The 20,764-nt window shown below is 44.1% G+C and overlaps 1 protein-coding gene across 1 annotated transcript in view; it reads right to left on the bottom strand.

Moving 5' to 3' along the window:
* Positions 1 to 1,264: 1,264 nt before the first annotated feature.
* The window catches only part of LOC306705859 (adenylate cyclase type 1-like), a gene marked incomplete at its 5' end in the record, with an annotated part of 35,084 nt that continues 15,584 nt past the window's right edge, over positions 1,265 to 20,764 (bottom strand). Inside the window, 16 exons of the mRNA XM_079172721.1 lie at positions 1,265 to 3,032; positions 3,343 to 3,467; positions 3,573 to 3,687; positions 3,798 to 3,896; positions 3,989 to 4,135; positions 4,268 to 4,384; positions 4,883 to 5,009; positions 5,729 to 5,991; positions 6,276 to 6,365; positions 6,855 to 6,939; positions 7,087 to 7,184; positions 7,304 to 7,501; positions 10,373 to 10,528; positions 11,721 to 11,862; positions 12,255 to 12,413; positions 14,712 to 14,839. Coding sequence (XP_079028847.1) covers positions 2,622 to 3,032; positions 3,343 to 3,467; positions 3,573 to 3,687; positions 3,798 to 3,896; positions 3,989 to 4,135; positions 4,268 to 4,384; positions 4,883 to 5,009; positions 5,729 to 5,991; positions 6,276 to 6,365; positions 6,855 to 6,939; positions 7,087 to 7,184; positions 7,304 to 7,501; positions 10,373 to 10,528; positions 11,721 to 11,862; positions 12,255 to 12,413; positions 14,712 to 14,839 — 2,460 coding nt within the window. The 3' untranslated portion in view covers positions 1,265 to 2,621. The remainder of the gene's footprint in view (positions 3,033 to 3,342; positions 3,468 to 3,572; positions 3,688 to 3,797; positions 3,897 to 3,988; positions 4,136 to 4,267; positions 4,385 to 4,882; positions 5,010 to 5,728; positions 5,992 to 6,275; positions 6,366 to 6,854; positions 6,940 to 7,086; positions 7,185 to 7,303; positions 7,502 to 10,372; positions 10,529 to 11,720; positions 11,863 to 12,254; positions 12,414 to 14,711; positions 14,840 to 20,764) is intronic.

Consider the following 20,764-nt stretch of genomic DNA (forward strand, 5'->3'; position numbering starts at 1 on the left):
CTTAGTTGTTTCCTGTCATTTATTAATTCAACTGTACACTATAAAAAGTTTAACAAAGTGCAATGGCCTCTCGCGTAAATAATTGTCTTGAAGATGATGAAAGAAACATTGCAATAAAGTAGGTAAACATGATGTGTTTTCGCAAACTGAAGGTGAATATGAGCGTAACATTTGTTTGTTTAGGAGAAACATCTTTTAAGTCTTCGCCAATCAGTAATTCATGAGTTAATATTAACTTGGGGGGACGGGCTCACCTGGTACATGGTGTGCCCCCGTGTACACTGAGTCCTTGATAGCGGCCCGGGGTTTCGTTTCCAGCCTGCGCCCTATTTTCCTGTGTGTCGTTCCCTCTCTTTCTCCCTCCCTCCCTCCCTGTCAACCTTCAGCTGCTCTAATAAAGGCAAAAAAAGCCGAAACATGATCTTTAAAATTTCTACTGTTTTCATGCTTGTTGAAATTTTGTTATTGATGAATATCTCAACCTCATTTACTCATCCTGACCCCTTTTAGCCCTGATGACACAAGGGGGAGTGTTATTTGTGAACCATCAGTCACCGTCATTGCTTAATGTCAACTTCAGCTTGGAGTCAGGGAACCACGACGGTGACACTTTCTGGAAAGCAAGAACTCCTTCAGAATACATCAGCGTTACAATCCTTCTCAAATTTTCAAATAACCGACCAGAATTCTTTTTTGTATTTCAGTCCAAAAGCAAAAAATAATTCCAGCACTACTGTACTGGAAATGTTTGAGCAAGCCAGGCGTGTGTTGACTTAACTGTTACACTGTGTGTACGCTAGGAAAACAGCATTTGTGACATGGTGACACTCATCTGGCTGTGGGGTTGTGGGAGTCCACCGTTTGGCATAATAAACCATTGTGTGCCGCATTCTGCCGTGTAGCGTGACAGCTGTTATTCTTAGAGCCATAAGGTGTGTGAAATTAAGTTTTAGTGCAACTAACTACCTGTAAAAAGTGATATGTGTTGCCTGATGAGTGTTTGAGGTTTGGGGGGGGGGGGGGGCAAAATGTAAATAGATTGAATCCGCATATGGCTCATCCTAAAAATCACCTGAAAGATCTTCATTTCCTCCCTCAACCACGATCCCACACACATACTCGTTTCATATCTGTCGCGGCCCGACTTGCATTGACATTCACGGCCGTAGTCGTTTGATTATTTTATACACCAATATTGTCTTTATTACAAAATATTCAATAACCCAACTTTACACTGTACAAGATACAACATAGTTTACAGCTTTTGGCTATTTACAAAAAGTATGATCTGCATATCAAAGTGAATATATCTAAAAAGGCAGGTTGCAATCACTGTAAGCTTATTGAGTAAGGCAAAAAACTTGAAACATCACGTATTTACACGTTTGCGGATCGAGTGAAAGTCCAACGCTGATAAAGAGGCTACAAAGATATTCGAAAGGGCCTCACTTTTCTGAGACTGTATCTGAGAGACGTGCTAAAGCTTATATTTATATATTTCTTTTGAGGAAAACTCAAAATTGTGGCTTTAATATAGCGAGAGAAAAAAAAAAGCTGGAGTATAGGGCGACGCATGCCTCGGAGAGAACAGCAGCCAGACACTGCACCAAAAGTTTTCCGATGTGCACGGAGCATTTGAAAGGTTTCGGCTAAAGGACTAGGTCGTGCATTTGCAGAAGTCGTGTGCTTATTGTATGTGCTCTCTCTTTGTGTATGAATTCCTTCCTGGATATCTACATATATGTCTGCGCCCCACAAAGCGGGGGGGCATTAACCTCCATTGACATCTGAAAGAGCCCCGAATGCCAAATATTTTTCAACCGTCTCTCTTGTGTGTTGTTACATATGTGTTGAGGCGATATGAGCAGCGAAACTAAAAATCTATAGAAAGCTCAATACTTTGGTTTTCTTTCAACAGGAGTGCCGTTACTATGGCTGTGTCAACTCTTTAAAAAAAGGTCATGCGCTATCAACTGTAAATATGACTCGAAAAAGCCTATTTCATCCAGTGAGCTCTGAGTATAAAAGAAAGAAGTATTTTGTGCTGTTTCGTTTTACAATTCAGAGTTAACCACGCATGCACACACACACACGCTCACAAGTACACGCGCACGTGCATGCTTACGCACACCAAAAAAAAAAGAAACAACACCGTTTTACGTGGTAAATAATGCAATGTATCCTTGGCATAATCGGAGAGACAGTGCAAAAGCAATAGCGGGATCAGTCTTTGTTTGGATATCAACGCACATATCCCCTGTACACGGATTATGCACGACATAGAAAACAAAGATGCACATTATACCTGGATCTGAAGGGGAAACCCGGGAGCGCCACAAATCTAATCATCTGGTATTAGAGATGTTAAACAGAGGATTTGAGATTCTGGGCATTCTTGCCTCCCAAGAGTGGCAAGAAGTTTTAATAAAAATCCCCCCGAGTGAGTATGATTGTCCCTTATCACCATGTTTCTCCCCGGAAGTTCACACCCTGAATGAGCATATTCTGGGCTGTGCCAGTAGCTCAGGATTTATAGGAAACACCTGGAACAGCCCTGTCTTCTCTAGGTCTCCTACCAGGCTTTTTCCTTTCCTTCTCCGCAGGGAAGTTTGTCTTTCTTCCTAAACCGCAACATCTGCAACCGCTGCGGCGGCCTCAATCTGGATCTCCTTCAGCTCGATGTCCTCCTCGTCCTCCTCGCCCACGGCGGGCACGCAGGTGGAGGGCAGGCACGTCGCTTGGCTGTTGCCGGCGTTCACCTGAATGTTGCTGCCCATGCTGCCGTGGGCGTTCAGGCTGGTGACGGAGGAGACGCTGCACAGGTTAGTCGGGACGCTGGTCTTGCCGCAGGAGTGGATCCGGCGCGCCAGGCTGGCGGAGCGCATGACCGAAGAGGTGGTCACGGTGCCCACGCACTGAACCTTGCCCTCCAGGAAGTAGGTCAGCATCTCGCCTTTACCCTTGACACTGACTTTGCCACGGCACACCAGGTCGTAGTTGGTGTTCAGCAGGCGGTAGACATCTTCGGTCACCTGGAAACATACAGAAACCCACTGTAGGAAAACACTGTTGGGTTTCAGCCAAGTTCAATCACATGAAACAGAATGAAACGGGATATTTACGTATTGTTATTTACTTGTCTTTAAAGTCCTGGTTCATGATGGTCTACTTAGACATGTAGCATGCATTGTTTTTTATTAGTTTTGTGTTTTTATGATGTATTCATTTCTGTAGTTTTGATGTTTTTTGTCCAGGTTTCCCTATTAGCATTGCGTGGAAAGCAAACCCTTATAATTTGATTACTTTTTAGATAAATATTGTAATCTAAGGTGCGTTGGGTACCTGTATTTTTCCCGGTACTCCGGTGCTGTCCATCCTGCTGGCCACATTGACCGTGTTCCCCCAGATGTCATACTGAGGTCGCCGTGCCCCAATCACCCCCGCAACCACCGGACCAACATTGATACCTGCACACATTGATAAGAACACGGTAAACAAAAATCTTGCCTGAGGTTTCTGATTGTGATTTACTTTGTGATCGTGCCGACGGCTTCATACAAGGGTAGACGTACCCACTCTCAACACAAACTCGTTGTACGACTGGTAGTTGATTTCATCCAAAACGTCAAACATCTCTATGGCGTAGTCTGCTATCGTGCTCAGATGGTCGTAGACAGACTTCTTGGCCTGAAGAGGAGAAGTACACGGAGCGGTTAGTGTCTAATGCACGAAACGATCCCACCTATTGTCTTCGTTATGGTGCACTACGTCCATTTACATGCAGAACGACACGTCACCTTGGTACCAATGGTGGGGACAAGGCCCACGGCTGCCATGTATGTGCTGCCAATGGTTTTGATTTTCTCTATGTCTTTGTAGCACTCTTTATCCATGAGCTGCAATTCAAATAAGCACAAAATACAGACACCGTTCAAATCCCCCGCAGGTCTGTGTTAAAAAAAAAAACAACAGAAAATCTGCATCCCACCTCATCAAAGTCCGCGATGATCTCGTTCAGTAGTCTCAGGCACTCCACTCCCATGTTGTTGCCATCCAGCTCGATGTAGAAATCGTTAAAGTTCGGGATGGAGGCGAACAGGACACCGACTTGTGCGTAGGACTGATAGTAGAGATCCTAATGCAGAACGAAATAATACAGTGTAACTGTGTCAAGCGCATCCTTTGGTGTCTTCTGATTGGTATTTTCTGTCTGTTTATCTACCTGTTGGTCTGTTTGTCTGTCTGCCTGTCTATTAGCGAGGCTCACCATGTTCCTGGGGTTCGACAACAGGAAGTGCTGAGCCACGTGTGCGGGCAGAAGATTGAAGAGAATCCTCCTGTTGTCCAGCTTGACTTTCTCCATGCCATCTCTATCCTCCTCCGCCTGACAGCAAAACGTAACACACTCACACACACACACACACACACACACACACACACACACACACACACACACACACACACACACACACACACACACACACAAATACACAGATACAGCCGTGAGGATTGTAGCTTGTCCCACATTTTCACCACATGGGGTCAGTAACAAACCTTACAACATGGACTGTGTGGCTCATAGTTGGATGGTCTTGGGTACATTACATGACTAATGCTGCTAGTTAAATGATTAGATAGCTTCAAATTCAGCTTTTGCAGTCCCACTCTGCAAAACAACCTCCTGGCGCCAAACGAAAACAAGCGTCTTACCCTCGTGTTTGCCAAAGAACAGACAGCTGGCGGCCTATAAATACAAATCCCTCCATACCTCCATACCCCGATAGTTTACATATATCGAGGCTGAAATGGCAGCATTTCTATGGCACACACCGTATATATTATGACATCCACACTGGACACACTGATGCACACACTTCCTGACCTGCACAGCCCAAAGGAAGTCCAAGCGTAGTTTGAGGTCAAGTTGCCTGGAGTGGAGGGCCAGGGCGCTGACAAAGAGCAACAGAGACAGGATGGGCTCATAGCCCCGGACGTGGAAGGACCCCCCACTGTGGAAGAGAGACCAACGCACAAGTCAGCACCGGACTGGACCACACAGAATACTGCACATGAGGGTTGTATGGACCCCCCACAACGTCGGGAACAACACGTTTTATTACATAAATAATGTTTATTTATTTATTTTTAAACAAAATTTTAAATGAATGAAAAGTATAAATTAAAGCGATTAAATGTGCTTGAAACTTTGAACCATACAAATGATATTATATTAGCTTTTTTCAAAAGAGATCTTTATCTCATGTATCAAATTCTACATGATCACTTTTCAGGGACACAGTTATGATCTGTGCTCCAAAAGAATTGGCCGAGCCCCCTTCGGTACTGGGGGGGGGGGGCAGCTAATGCGATCCCATCATCCAGCCCACATTGTCCTTTCAAGCTTCTGATTTGGAACTAATGAGCAGATGTGCTGCTTCAAAGGGTGGAAACTGAAAGAGTGTGTGGGCTGCAGACAAGCAAAAGACTCCTCCACGCACATACATCTCAGAACATATACTGTAAATGTTCCTCCAAATTCATGGTTAACCCTCCCCTCTGCGGATCAAACACAGAACAGGCGTTGCTTGACGTTCACAGCCAATCGTTGCCTCGTGTGATTCCGGTAAACCGACCGACATAAAAAAAGTGCAAACGAGCGGTGTTGTGCGTGATTGTGCGTGCCTGGTGTTCGCGGTCATGTCATGTCGTGCCGTGATGAACCCCTCACCCTGCAGTCTTGCGAAAGCCGCTGAGCTCCAACACGGTGACATACAGCACCCCCAGAAGGAGCATCAGCACCATCTTTGGCAGCCAGGAGACCCGCAGGAAAAGTGCTAAGGTGAGCGTGCCCACCACACAGGACAGGAAGGCGTAGCGGGCGCCGTCACAAGGCAGCTCCGCCATGGTGTGGTTGGCGCCGCTGTCCACATCGATGATGACGATGGAGCTGTTGGCGTTGGCACTACCCCACAACCAGGGCATGCAGCCCACCTGACCGAGACAGATACACATGGTAGTCTACTCTCATAGAAATAGTTATCATTATAGCTTTTTTGGTTTCCTAATTTACTTTACCATCATGTAAAGCACAATTGTTAGAATATTTATCAAATCTGTTACAATAAATCATCTCACAGGTGCAGTCTAAACCAAAGAGGAACTACAATTACAGTGCAAGGCTTGGCAACGTGTTTTCTGACTGGTTGCCTAGTATGGTGGGTGATTTTTGGTGGATGACTGGTTGATTTTTTTTACCGTTTGCCTTTCCCACTTACCACACAGGCCTGGGCCACAGCGTAGATTAAGAGCACTATGAGAATACAGAGAGCAGTGCGAATCTGAATGGTCAGGCACCCTGGGAAACACTGCGAGACAACAACAAAGACAAGTTAGGTGAAGGCGACGGACACCATGAGGAATTGTGAATGATATGACACATCTTTAATATTTATATTGCGAGGCCTACATATATGACACTATATATGTGAATATACGGCAAGTCTACAATGGGACAAAGTGCGTTAGCAGATGGGAGAATAGTATCGAAAGAAAGGACAACTTTCAAACTGACGCGGTCAGGAGCTTTGAGGACGACCATCAACCTCAACAAAAGCTGAAATGAACAGACTAGTTTAAACACAGTACAGGGGCTTAGAAAGTAATCTCGGAGCCAATGAATACTGAATCGTTATTACGGGCCTTTGTGAAACACATTGACATGTTTCTCTTTAGTCAGCAAAAAAAAGAGAAGAGGTACAGCAGAGACAAATTGAAACGAGGAAACCTGACAGCTCTGTTCGTTGGGTGTGAGTGAGAGGTGGCTGAGGAAAGGAAGGCGAGAAGGACGCGTTTACCTGTTCTCTAGTGATATGCAGGTACATGATACAAGCGACTAGGAAACAGATGCAGAAGACGAGAAGGACAAGTACCACTGTGCCCCTGAATGGATAACAAAAAAAAAGAGAGAGAAGAAGAAGAGGGCGGGGGGGTTAGTTAAAAAGACAGACCTGAGTAACTAAGAGGTAAATGGAGAGAGGGAAAGCAATAGAGAGAAGGAGGGACGGCGACCGATTCTGCTGTACGTACTGTGGTATGATGAGAAGATAGACAAGGCCAAACAAGGCAGCTAGGATCAGAGAGAGGACCACTGCGCTGATGAAGTGCTCATCGGGAAGCTGGTGGTACTACGCGATGCCAGAGACCAGATAGAGAGTGGGTGACAAAATATAATTCGGAGGTTTTAATGCACAACAAAGCATAGGTGCAGTTCGTGTGTGTCTGCAGTGTCTGAAGTGCCCCTCACCCTCTGCTCGCGCTCCGAGGACTTGTACATGAGCGTGACGAAGTTGAGGTCCGCCGTGTCCGACTCGGTCTGGCGGGCCTCGATCAGGCGGCCGATGTAGCGGTTGACTCGGGTCCTGGGGCTGCTCTGGATCACATTAGCCTGGTTTGCGTTGGGACGGTTCCTCAGCTTCTGTGGAGCCGTCCGCATGGCCCTCCGCTGGTGGACATGATAAAAAAAAAAAAAAAGAAGAAAAGAAGTCTTCACTGAGAATGTAGAACTTGAAAAAACAACAGTGTGATAAATAGGCTGCAATGCAGCGCCCTGTACTCTCCGCACTACTGGAGCATGATCATATAAGGAACAAGGGTGAAAAAAGGCTGATTATACTTTCAAATTAGGACATTGCCTTCACACTTAACTTCACTACTGAATGCACCCCGCTGTGGCTGAGTGTCTTCGGCAGCCAAAGGGAGCTGCTTTGCAAAACATTGGGCATTGGAGCAGAGCCAGAGAGTTAACATGGCAGAGTGGATGTTTGTGAGTGTGTGTGTGTGTGTGTGTGTGTGTGTGTGTACATGTAAGTGAGCATGGTGAGTGAAGTGTGTGGCTCGGTGGAACAGTAGGGGAGCAAAGGGTGAGCAAGGAGTTCATGACCTGACACTTCCTTGTTTTCCTCCTTTTCTTTCTGTCCTTTTCTCCGCGCTTCTGTATATTCTTCCTTCCTTCCTTTCCTGCTCCGTGCAGTCTTCTATCCTTCCCTGCCTCAGTATATTCTTCCTTACTTCCTTCTTTCCTTTCTCACTTGCGTATATTCTTCCTTACTTCCTCCTTAGCAAGCCCAATTCCATATATTCTATACCTACGTCCGTCTCTCCTTTCCCACTTCTTTGATTACAGCTATTCTTCCTTAGTATATTCTTCCTTCTTTCCTTCCTTCCCTGGCTCTGTAAATCCCTCCTTACTCCCTCTTTCCTTGCCTGCTTCTGTGTACATATCCTCTCCCTCTTCTTCCCTTCTCTGCTTTGATCTATTCTACCTTTCTTCCTGCTTTTTTCATCCATGGTTTTGTCTATTCATGCTTACTTCCTTCTTCACATCCCTGCTTCACCCTTTCCTTACTTACATCATTCCCTGTCTCTGTTCATTCTTCCCTCCCCCCATCTAGTCTTTTTTCTCCCTTTATCTCCCTGTTTCCATCCCTTAGTTCTCTGCGCTTCCCTCATGCTCTCGTTTTGTTATTCACGAGGCAGCAGCATAGATGCCGACTTCGCCTTATATTCCATATTGCGCTCAATGTAGCACAGGACACATCATGCAGCCATGTCTGCTGCACCAAAAATCCTATTCATCCGTATTGCTCCCCTCCGTGCCTTGAATGCATATATCTTTTCACACAATTCCAAGTGTCTGTGGTCGGAATGCGAAATTAGCTTTCAGTAGTGGGTGCATGTATGACTTAACCTGTCACCACTTTTCCATTTGTCTTTCATTTTACACTAGTGTGCCTCCTGTCTACGGTGCAACCGTGTTGTCGTTATCACGTAATGCCGATCTAAGAGGAGACATGTAGTTTGAGGTTAAGCTTTACTCCATGCAGCCACTGAGGGCATGTTTGTCCTGACCTTAACCACAGCTGTAACACACCGCTCTGACCCTTATCTTAGTCTTAACCCCAAAACAAACGATTACACTTATGGAAACTATTTTGTTGGAGAGGCGAGTCCTCATTAATGATGGTGTGACCTGTGGTTAGTCTAAATATATACCCAACACACACACACACACACACACACACCTGAAAATCTGGATTATAACAGCTGGCGCAAGAATTACACAGCTGCCAGGCCACTGGATTTCTGTTAAGGCACAAAAGGTCAAGTAAGCTCTTTGACATTTGGCCAGATTGCCAGTATGACTGACTTGAGTGTGTGTGTGTGTGGGGGGGGGGGGGGGGAGTCATAGTATGTTGATCTATGGCAGGAGCGACATGCTAAGGTCTTGATAGGAGCATCACTTACCATCATTCCCTAGCTTCTTACGATAAAGCATATACATCCTGTGACTGCCACATATTTATCTACTGACTATGATGTACAGCTGCTGGAGTGAGTTGGTGAAGCCTTTTTAATTCCCAGGAACATTTGATTATTTTCTCCTTAACTTGCTCATTCATCATCGATTCAGTGACATGTTGGGTGTCATGATTTCCATGTCACATCTAAGAGAGACCATTCAGAGAAGGGCTGTACCTGGTGGCAATTATACTAATCATCAATTCATCTGACATTTGTTTTGAAATGTCAGAAAGCGGTGACCACCGTCGAACCGCTCGCTTTCTGTCCAAACCGGCCCAACACCCCCAAAAAAGGCAGTTAAAACTCAAAATGGTGAACGATTCATTTCTAAAGTCTGCAGCAAAGATCCGGAGACGATGGACAGAAGGAACTGGCTGTGCTACGAACATCACTGCAAGACTGCACTGTACAATGTTCAATGAGGTGACAAAGAACATTTGTGTGACAGCGTTGTGCACGTGTGCGTCTCTTGCGCATGCTAATAATATCTACTCTGTGTCCAAGAGTTCATATTCAGAAAGCCAGTACATTGTAAAGGAATCCACGAACACGCGGTTGTAGCTCCTCTAATGTTTGATGATCCACAGCTCTGTTCTGTTGAAATAATGTCCTGTGGAGCTGAACTCACGGAACAGCCATCTCCTGGTGTTAAACACATTATTGAAACATCCAGGTATATACATTAAATTAAACATTTTAATGTGAAGAAGAAAAGTTTTAAGCATTTGCCTGACAGATGTTGTTGCTAAAGTAGTTTTCATCACCAATGCTTGAACAATACCAGGAAAAAAGACAACAAAGATTCAGGTTGTGGTTTAAATAAAGAGATCAGGCCCCCATTTAAGGGCATTTAGAAAATCCAGGTAAGTCAAACAAGCGTTGACCAAATATGTTTTTGAACTATTGCAGAAAACTCTAGACATTCAGACTTGTACATCTCTTTGTCTCCATCTATGTAAGTCACAGCACGAACAAACACAGAAACGTCAACACAGACACTGAGAGTTTATACCTTATCACCGTCCTCGCAGTTCATGACATTGGAGAAGGGAATCTCAGCCTTGAACATCTTCCTGCAGTGCATAAGCTGCACTAGTAAGTAGCACACAGTTTTGAACTTCATCTTTTTGGCGGGCTTTATATCCGAAAGAATCAATCCTGGGAATATCTGTCACCAGATAAGAAACGGGAACAAGGATTTAGTCATGATATCCCAAACAGTTATATACACATATATATATAAATATATATATGTGTATATAGTATGTACGGGTCTATAAATCATGCACAGGCATTGGACAGCATGCACGTGCACACATGTTCATGCACACACACGCAATCATTATTATCAGGCTCAGGAATTTCACTAGAAAGTGGTTCAGATGAGGTCAATCCCAAAAGGTGGTTTTGATAGTTTTAGGACTTTGCTGCCCTCATTTCTCTATAAAACTATTTTTAGAAAGATTGATCAAAATCAAGCACAAGTTAAAGCGTTTGAGGAGATGTCATTTGCAGTAAGACATATTCGTTTGGCTCGATACACAACGTCCAAGGCGTTTTTTCCCCTGAGCAGGAGCAAATAAAGGCACAATAGCAGAGAGTGAGTAGCAGGCTATCCAACACAGCTTAGTCGGGGCACGTCTTTCTCCGAGCCATGCCTTTGATGAAGTCGAACCATCAGCCTCTATTAAGAGGATTAGCGAAGTCTCCCGCGTATCGAAGAAAAATGCACGCAACCGGGATGCGACGGGTTCACACGAGGCCCCGTGTAACCTGCGTACACGCGGTACATCGTGTGAGATTAGAAACCTGCTGCAAGAGAGGAGAGGAGAAGTAGAGGGAGAGTCGAGTGTAATATGAAACCAAGACTGAAATTCCCTCTCCAGCTGCTTTCTGGCACATCTGTTGGGAGATGTGCATGTTTATGTGTCAGCACTGACACACACACAAACACTAATATGTATGTACGTTTGCAAGACTGTGCAGACTCGAGATGATAGATGCCACGGGCTTTATGGCCCCGGTCCAATCCAGTACAGGCTGGAAGGGAGATATAGCTCAACAACAAGTGTGTGAGAGCTCCATCCTATTTGAAGGTTTGGCTGTACATATTGGCATCGAGGAGAAGACAGGTCGAGATAAGTCTGCTTTTTTGACCTATAGCCTACTTACCACATAAGTCTGTTACTACTGATTAGCATACGTGTGTCCACACTGTCTGGGCAATAAAAGGTTCAACTAAGGCCGACGTCTTATAGGAAGTGTCATCTCAAGAAACGACTGATGCTTTCATCTTGATCATTTTAGCTAAAAAAGGAAGCTAAATACACATTCAGCAGCACAGGATTACAGTGCGATACCTTCCGTCGGTGAGATGGCACTATAAAGAAGGTTTCAATTTCATGTTTTTGGAGGAAGGCGTTCCTTTCGTGACCGTTTCCCGGCTCCACCTCATAATCTCCGTTTAGGCACTCCAGCGTAGATCTGGTTATGTGGACTTTCCTGTGGAACACATGCGGAGACGGGGACAGGGTAATACACAAGCAGCCTCACAGGCACCAACTGTTCCGAAGCAGGTCTCATCTGCAGAAGAGTGTTACAGGAGACTTTTGAAAATGCTGCAAAAAGGTTGATATTTTATGGCTAAATCTTAAGATAATTATCAGTATTGTAAAAACACTAGCATTAAGACTTTTGGTTAAAAAGAAAAAATAAGAATTATATATATATATATATATATATATATATATATATACATAGGATAATAATGGAAATATTCACACCTCGCTTTACAATACGATTTCATGTGTCAATTCTAGATCACATAATTAGTGTGCATGTGCGGTGTCCATTGCTGTTGAGGCTGGTCTTCATGCTAAATGTCCAGTACTGACCCAGGTAGTCCTCCAGCCTCCATTACATTGGCTAGGGTCACATCATTGGACCACACATCATATTGCCATTTCCTGAGGCCCAGCACGCCACACAGCACCCGACCCGTGTGCAAGCCCACACGCATGTTTAGGTTGACCTCTGTGGCCTCTGCTACTGACCTGCGGGGGACAGAACACATGGCGTGTTGGGGTGAGGTTGTGTTTGCATTTGCTATCCATGCGTCTATAAATAGGCAGGGCAGAAGAAAGTAACACAAAGTGACATCAACAATTCCAGGGCTGGAAGTAGCGAATTACATTTACTATTGTGACTGTAACAAAGTCTTTTTTTTGTGAAGAAGTTGCATCCGTTACAATGCAGAAACCAAAATCACGTGACAAAGTCGTGCGTGATAACAGAACAGAGGTAAAGGAGATGAATCAGCAGCTGTGTTAGAGAAGAAGCTGCAGGTGTGTCTGCGGCCGCAGGAGAGCGGTGACGCTCCGGAAATGATACGTTATAATTAAATGCGTTCACGTGCTGCAGAGTCTACGGGCCGCCGTGGCCACTTCAGGTTGTGAATATAGTTGGCATGTTGCATAGTTAGGTTAACATATATCTTAATTAATGACTGATGAGTTAAAGCATCATCCTGCGAGCAGGCTAAGTGACACACCGACGACATTTGTGAGCTGAACAGTAGGGGCAAGCTTCAGCTTCAGTGAGGTGAGTGAGGACGTTCTGCTGTTTGTGAGAGTGTGACTGCAAAGCCTCTTTCACTTGAAGACTTTTTGAATTTGAAGAGCGCAGTGGAACCAGAGAGAGTGAGAGGACTGGTTATACTGGGACTGTTTATATCATGCTTCGAGAGTGAACGAGCGGAAAAGTTGAACCTGGACGGTGGAGGAGTTCACTGTGCTGCTCAGACAGGTGAGTACAACAACACACGGATGAACATTGTAACACCAACTAGCGTAAATTGTCAACAACCACATCCTGGCTGCAACAAGGTTGCCTATGAGCGCACTAACGTATGTCAGTCTGTGCATTTTTTTTACGTAAAAAGAAGTCGTGCCGAGTTATTACAGTCTATGCGAGCGACACATTAAATGGACAATACATGTCCCTGTACACGAAACTAATAGATTGCTACACTGGTGTGGTTGTATGTATATATATACATATATACATGTATATGTCTGTGTCTGTTAGTTTGGACATACGAGGTCTTGTAGCTGATGTTCTTCCAGTTGTGTAGACTATATATTGTCTGTTTTGTCGCCTACTCTTTGATTTAACATTAGTATCTAAGACCCCTCCCCCCCTTTAAAACGTAACACAATAACATTAACTTGTACTTTTTACAAAAGTACATTTTTAAGTACCTTTCCTTGGATACATTTCCTCAACGTAAGAGTAATTTTTCTTGAGTACAATACTCTAGTACTCTTTCCACCTTTGAACAATATATTATTGTACACAAGCACTGTAGAGTTATTGAATAAGACTTATACATACTATACTAATAACACATGTCCGTCAAACGAAACTTTATAGACACAAAATCGACACATAATGTCTTTCACGTGCTGAAACATTTGGACATAATATTGAACGGTCGCAGCAGTCGTCGATCGATATGCTTTACAGGTGATCCATCGTGGGTAGGGCCGCTACTGTCATCATTGCGTGTTTGTTTATGCACAAACCTTAAAGGAAATCAATCATCAGTGTTAATTTAAACAACATTGTCGATTTAATTTTTGCTATCAAATCAAACATTATGTATAATGATCCGAGGTCAGACACAGGCGGATAATATATAAAACTCTTTATAAATAGATGTGCCAATCTGTCAGGAAGCAGACGGGGAACAAACTCTGCTCAAAAACGCTCTACTTTGCTCTAACATACAGAAATAGACTAAAGAACAAAAAAAAAAAAGACTGCTAGGTCGAGCATTTCTGTTTAATCAGTGTTGAGGAAAAAAGTTGAATCTTAATTAACGGGCTTCCAGTCAAGTCATGACAGTTTCTGATTTAATCTTCCGCTGCATCTCAATCTCTCACTTTCCTTTGGCCCTACGCAGGGTGACAACAAGCTCAATGAAATAGCTGATTTTCTCCCTCCATGAAAGACCTCTCCCCCCCCCCCCCCCCCCCCCCCCCCACCTCTCTCAGCCAACTGTAGTTGTGCTCACTCAGACGTTCAGTGTTAGAATTCACTCACAGCACACATGGCCAATCAGGCTGCAGTTTACTCTACTCGAAAGGAAATCTCTCGACACGGACTCAGTTAAACAGTGTGTTTACAACAGAATATCGATTAAAGGGAAGATTTCTTTGGCTTCAGCCGCGCCTGTTTAGAAAGTGAAAGGACAGATAATGATTTCATTCCTGTACACTAAGTGGAATGATACTTTAAATTTCACTATTTCAATACTGCTGGATAAAAGTCAAAGAAATGTGAACACTCACGTTATGGTGTCAATCATGTCCAGACCCATCTCTACACAGCAGTGGGCGTGGTCGGCCTTGGGTTGGGTGAGTCCAGACACGCAGTAGTAACAATCCCCCAGGATCTTAATCCTCCGACAGTGGTTCTCCTGGCGATTACAAAAAGACATTGTGATTCCAATGTCTTCCGCCCCAAATGAGGATTAGCCAATCAGTAACAACATCATCTCTACCTCTACATTTCATCCTAAACAAGCATCCTCGTGGTTAAAAACATTCAAAGTACCAAACCCCATCACTCTTTCAGTCCGAGAGCAGCGGTGTTTCAGTTGAAACATTCTGACATTTAATTATAGTTTATCCATTTACCTGATCCATTTAGCTTCAAGCTATCCACTGCTGCAAGTTCCAAAGTCGATTGAATTTATGGAGTTATTCATTACCTCGTCATACACAAAGTGTAGGCATTTTGTGATTACACTGGGGGGGGGGGGGGGGGGTTATGTGTTGTACTATTTCTTGGCCCGGGATCAGATCAGACCACAAATTAGTCAATTTCTAATTACACTCCGCGGTCACTCCGCCTCACTACTCACGGCTGGGAGACTACTACGCCGGGAGGGAGCGCAGGTGGCCGTTTCGGGAGACGGACCCCCATGCGGCCGTCTGCTCTCCTCCCAGCTCCGGTCTCGCTGTTCACACTCCCTTTCTCGAACCAGTGTAACGTTAGCAGAAAACGACTTAATGCTTCATCGACACTCTCCTCACAGCGTAGGAAAGCACATTGCTCTCGCCAGATAATCGGCCATTAACGCTGTTTAACCAGATGTTGTAATGTGATGATGCTTTCATTTTCCGTACACAGAAAGGAGAGAACATGCTTTTGCTGTCCAGTGATTGTAATGCGACACAGTGGTTACGGAAAAAGCGAAAAACAACGGCGGCTGTGGGGAGAGGGCGTTTTGTTTCATGACGTAGATTAGTCCCAAACGGTCGACTCCATCTCGGTATTGGCCTTGCGAGATTAGGGCTGATTTGAAACAGTTTGGTAAGAAATGTCCTTATTAACACCAGCGCTGTGCTTCATCACAGTACATTTAGTTTACAGCTTAAAAAACACGAGAAAGTCAGCAAATCCGTCTGGCTAGGAAGTGGGGCTTAATGGATGAACTGTTGACAGAAATAGCCTGACACTCTTGGATTGATTGTGTTTTATGCCCCCAAGGATGTTTGACAGCATAAAGATATACCACTGGCTACAATGACCAATCACAGTGACCGTTGAAGGCAACAGAGATACAGTACCCAACCCAAAGACGTACATGTGAGGGATAAATGAATAAATACAGCCACACAATCAGAACGACAGAGGCAGTCAATAAAAGAAAAGAAAAGGTCAGATGAGACAGTTATTCAGCAACAGTTGGACAGCATACAGAACACCACGATGCCGTGGATCTCCACGTGGACTGATATTTGTACAGCATGCAAACTCTCGAGACCTTGAAGTGGTTCCCGCAGTGCAGCGCTAAATCAAAGGATCGGTCTCACTTTAGGGGATAAGGTGAGTCACTCTCTCACTCTTTAGGGACAATAAGCAGTGGCATGAAAAGGTGGCTTACCAACACAACCCATTAATAGAGGATGTATGAGCAACAGACAGAGATTTTACCAGGGAGACCGGGTTACAGAGGACGCCTTCTCATAACCCTTTATTTGTTTCCATGGAGGTAATGGGATCACCGGCCATGCATGTGAAGAGCACAAAGCCTCATAATTATGCACATCGGTGGGCACAAGACAAGACGGATGCTCTATTTTTGACACGCGAGCCATGTGAGTTTTCAGGAAAGAGGGACGGCAAGGGCTTGTTAGAGGCAACTATTTGCCTCGTGCAGCTGTACATGCTGTGGTCATGCCTGTCTGAGTGCCCAGTGGCATGGAGGCACATGTGCTGTTCGTGTTCAAAAACCCCTCAGTAGCAGTGAAATGAGGCAACGCAGAGAGAAGCGCGTTGACTGCTGAGCAGCTCTCTGTGAAAAAACGTCTCGGTTGAAATACTGTCCCGAATATTTGAATCGCAAATTGAAATATTTATCGACCTCAAATGAGGATTCAAAACTGGAAAGTTACCGCCACGCGGTGGTATGCCTCCGCCAATCAGTCACGTTGCAGGTGTCTGTCCAAGGTCTGTCTATCGCAGTGACCTCCACTTTTGACCTTTGACATTTGTGCCACATTCTCAGAAAAGCCTCCAGGCGTTACTGAGGACTTGCATTCACAAGAATAGATGGAATGGAGAGACCACCCAAAACATATTATCCACGGCTGTGTTTCCTGGGGATCAACAAAGTGTTATCTTATTTCATCATTTCGTAAAATGCTAAAATGTCAAACCTACGGTAAAAGGCATGTGCTCAGTGCTAAAAATGGACAGCTAAATGTCTTCACTCCATAGGTCGAAAAAGACAAAGCTAGTATCGACTATAAATTTGATATTTTGTGAACTGGTTCTTGATCTGGTTCTTTCTCATTTCCATTTGACAATAAAACCCTTTTTTAACTGTAACGGAGCCAATGAGGTCTCTTCGGGGTGACGCAGGCCACGGTGGAGCAGTAACAGATGGCGCTATAGTGAGGCATAGTTGAAGCTACAGGAAGCAGGGGAAAGCCCTGGTGCTTACAGAGGCTCCTACTCTGTACTTTTCCTGTGCTAATCTGCACTGCGAGGGCTTAGGGGCTGATTCAGTCCCAAGAAGGATTACCACCGTCATGTGACTGAGGCATTGTGGGCAATCCGGACGGTCAAGACGGCCACTGCGTGTATTAGGGACAGGTAGACTTAGACACCTACTCACAATCTCCATTAGAAAGGGAAGCCAAAATACATTTTTAAGGTGACCGCTTTGGATAATTTATGTTTTCAGCGAGGTCGGAATACATTGCGAGCACGAGCAGCAGCAGCATCAAAAGTGCAGTGTTGTTTTTTCTTTTTTTTACCAGGCACCTTACATACAGCGCACGCATATGCTTTCAGAGATGGAAATTAGAAAGCACTTCAGTGCGCACAGAAAAAAGAGAGGGAGACAAAAAAGTACACAGAGACAAAAAGAGGGAGACAAAAAGGGACGCGGAGACAAAAAGGGACGCGGAGACAAAAAGGGGACGCGGAGACAAAAAGGGGACGCGGAGACAGGGAAACGGAAGGTGTGTTTGCAGCTGACTGAATCTGCCTTTCGCCAATTGTTGTTGGCACACGGTTGAAATAATGTTCTTAATTACTACAAGCAATCACACTATTTTATTTGTTTCATACGAGGCCAATACATAGTCAAGAAACATTTTCCAATCTACCTTGGCTTGAATTATTTAAAGTAATTTCATCAATAAAGGCAGACGGTGAGCCATTGCAAAATCTTTATGGCGCACACAGAAGTTCTCTCAACGTTTCCTCGGCTCCGCTGACTCCTTTCCGTCTCTGCCTGCACACAAGCACTGACTGCATATTTCTCTTTTTGTCCCCCAGCTCCCTTTTTTATTGATTTGCATTGATAAGCAATAATTTATGTGCAACAACAAAATGAATAATATATCAACACTTCTTCCACCCACCACAAACTGGTGGGTTGGAACGAGCGGGCGCTGGAGATCCGTTAAGCAAACATATTAATATAGATTTACTTCACAGATATGACGGATACAACAAACAACAAATGTTTGGCGCTCCAACAGTGTTTTATTTACAAAGATGGCAGCGCTTTTTCTGAATGTTTGATTGGAAATAGAAACGAGGAGCACTGTTTTCTTGGATGATTAAAGATTCACAAAATATATTTGGGTGTTAACATGCATTATTAAGCCTATAGCAAAGTAAATTGTAAAAGGAATTTCTGAAGCTCAATCTAATTCTATAAATAATGTCTCTGCAGGTTTTATCAGTCTTTTCAGTTTGAGATGAGCAAACTGTGATTTTAATCTGTCAGCTGTTCTCTGTTACAATATGAAAAACACCTCAAGAACACTTGCTGTGAGTACTGTAATTATAGTATTGCTCTGGACTGCCTTTCCAGGAAATCAGCATTTAGCTGAGCTATGCGTAGGAACTGTAATACAAATAACAAGCTAATGATGATTGAAATCATTGTTTTCGCCTAAATTAAAAATATGCATCTTATTAATAGTTTTTAAATATAAATTTCAAAGGCTACTTGACTGATGTTACACATACAGGCTATGTCAAGTCTAAAAAATAACCCTGATGACGTTGTGACGTGTGAAAATACACATTTTTAACAAGACAGCCAGCGTTTAAAAACTGCGGTTGTGTCGTTTCAAATACTGGGGATGGTACTAGTCAGAGAGCGAACACAAAAATGCTAGAGATGCATTCTGGGAAGTGTAGGATCCAGTGCTTTTGGAGCTTGACCCCGTATTAGTGACTAAAAGTCCGGATGTCTTGGCTTCTGCTGCTTCAATGTTGACAACCAATCATCCGAATCATTTTATTTTCTTTTTCTCAAACTGAAGCATTTTTTCGCCCGTACTCCTCAGTCAAGATCTCAAGCTGGCTTGTTTGGCTTGGGTTTTGCTTCAGTCCACAGTTCTTAGGACACAGGCGTCTGAAGGGAACCTGCAGGACTTGAGAGTGATCCTTGCACCTGCTCGTGAGACAAACCCAAACAGGGTTATTGGAGCTGTGTTTACACCCGGACTTCAGTTTCTGGCAGGCAGCTGTCACAGTGTGGGCACTGAACAGTCCTTGTGCCTAATTTAAGAATACATTTTTTTTATTAGCATCCTGAGCAGTTGTATTTTGTTCAATTTTTCCTGGCGTAGGATTTTGTGTTATATAAACCTGCAGATGTACAAATGATCACATCTACAAAGCAGTTGGAACCGGTTTTTGAAGTTAACTTTTTGCAGAATTGCGCTTTCCTTGGGAATATAATTGTTTTTTGTTCACTTTCTTCCTACTGCATTGGGAATCTTTAGTGTCTCACTAAAGGATTACAGTTCAAATTGCACCATCTCTCAGGTTACCTACGACTATCTACTAGAGTATTTGTTGTTATATAGAATAGTATAATGTATAAACAGGGAATTACATTTCTGGCAACTGATAATCTGATATGGTGAATTCTCTTCAAAATACTGGGGGGGAAAAAGTAAAAATACCCGGGATGCAAATATAGCAATGAATCCCGTCAACTCCAGCATGCATCCGTGCACTGCGCACGCGGCCCAGGCTATTCTCTTAGCCTTCACAGTCATACGTGTGTGAATGGAAAGGGAACTCTGACTTGTCGAGGGAAGCAAGAGGCAGCAGATAAGATACATCATTGAGCCATATCCTAAAAATGGAAACACAAGAGTGGAAGAGAGTGCAGAGAACCACGGGGCACAAAAGACACAGTTGAGAGAAGTAGGCTGCTGCGTGTCAATCAAAAAGCTGAGAAACAAGGAGCGGAGGAGTCTTAAAGCTGTGATGCAGGGAGGTGTTGGGAGAGGAGAGAAAAGAGACACAAGAATGAAAAGCGTTGTGAAAGTCTGCCATGGAAACGGCGACGACACGCACGCACGCACACACACACACACGCATACACAAAAGCAGAACCAGTCCAGAGCTATTAATGTATAGCAACAACAATAAATGAATCACAGAGTCCCTCTCACAACAGAAGCTGTTGTTTCGAGTGCCGGACAGACGGTTGCGAACTCAGCCAGGGAGAGGAAGTGTTTATAGAGTGACCGGTTGGTGTGCGAATTTACATTCTTGTTATCCCTCTTGGAAATAAATCTTCTTCTTCTATTACTTTCCTTACAAAATGCTATCTAAATTGTGTTACCTGTATTTAAAAAATACCAACTCCTTATAATCAATTTCCACTTCTATGGTAAACTCTCTTCAACCCTGTGTGATTGTGTCTGCTCTGTGTGTTGTATTTTCTCGAATTCACCAAAGACCAAGTTTGAGTAGAGATACGGTTTCAAAGCTTTCCTGCAATGTCGGCGCCCCTCGTCTTCGTTCTCAGCGGTATAGTCGGCTGATTCTCAGCCCGGTGGTGAGGAGTTAT

The sequence above is a fragment of the Pholis gunnellus genome (genome assembly GCF_910591455.1).
Source record: "Pholis gunnellus genome assembly, chromosome: 14".
NCBI classification, from domain to species: Eukaryota; Metazoa; Chordata; class Actinopteri; order Perciformes; family Pholidae; genus Pholis; species Pholis gunnellus.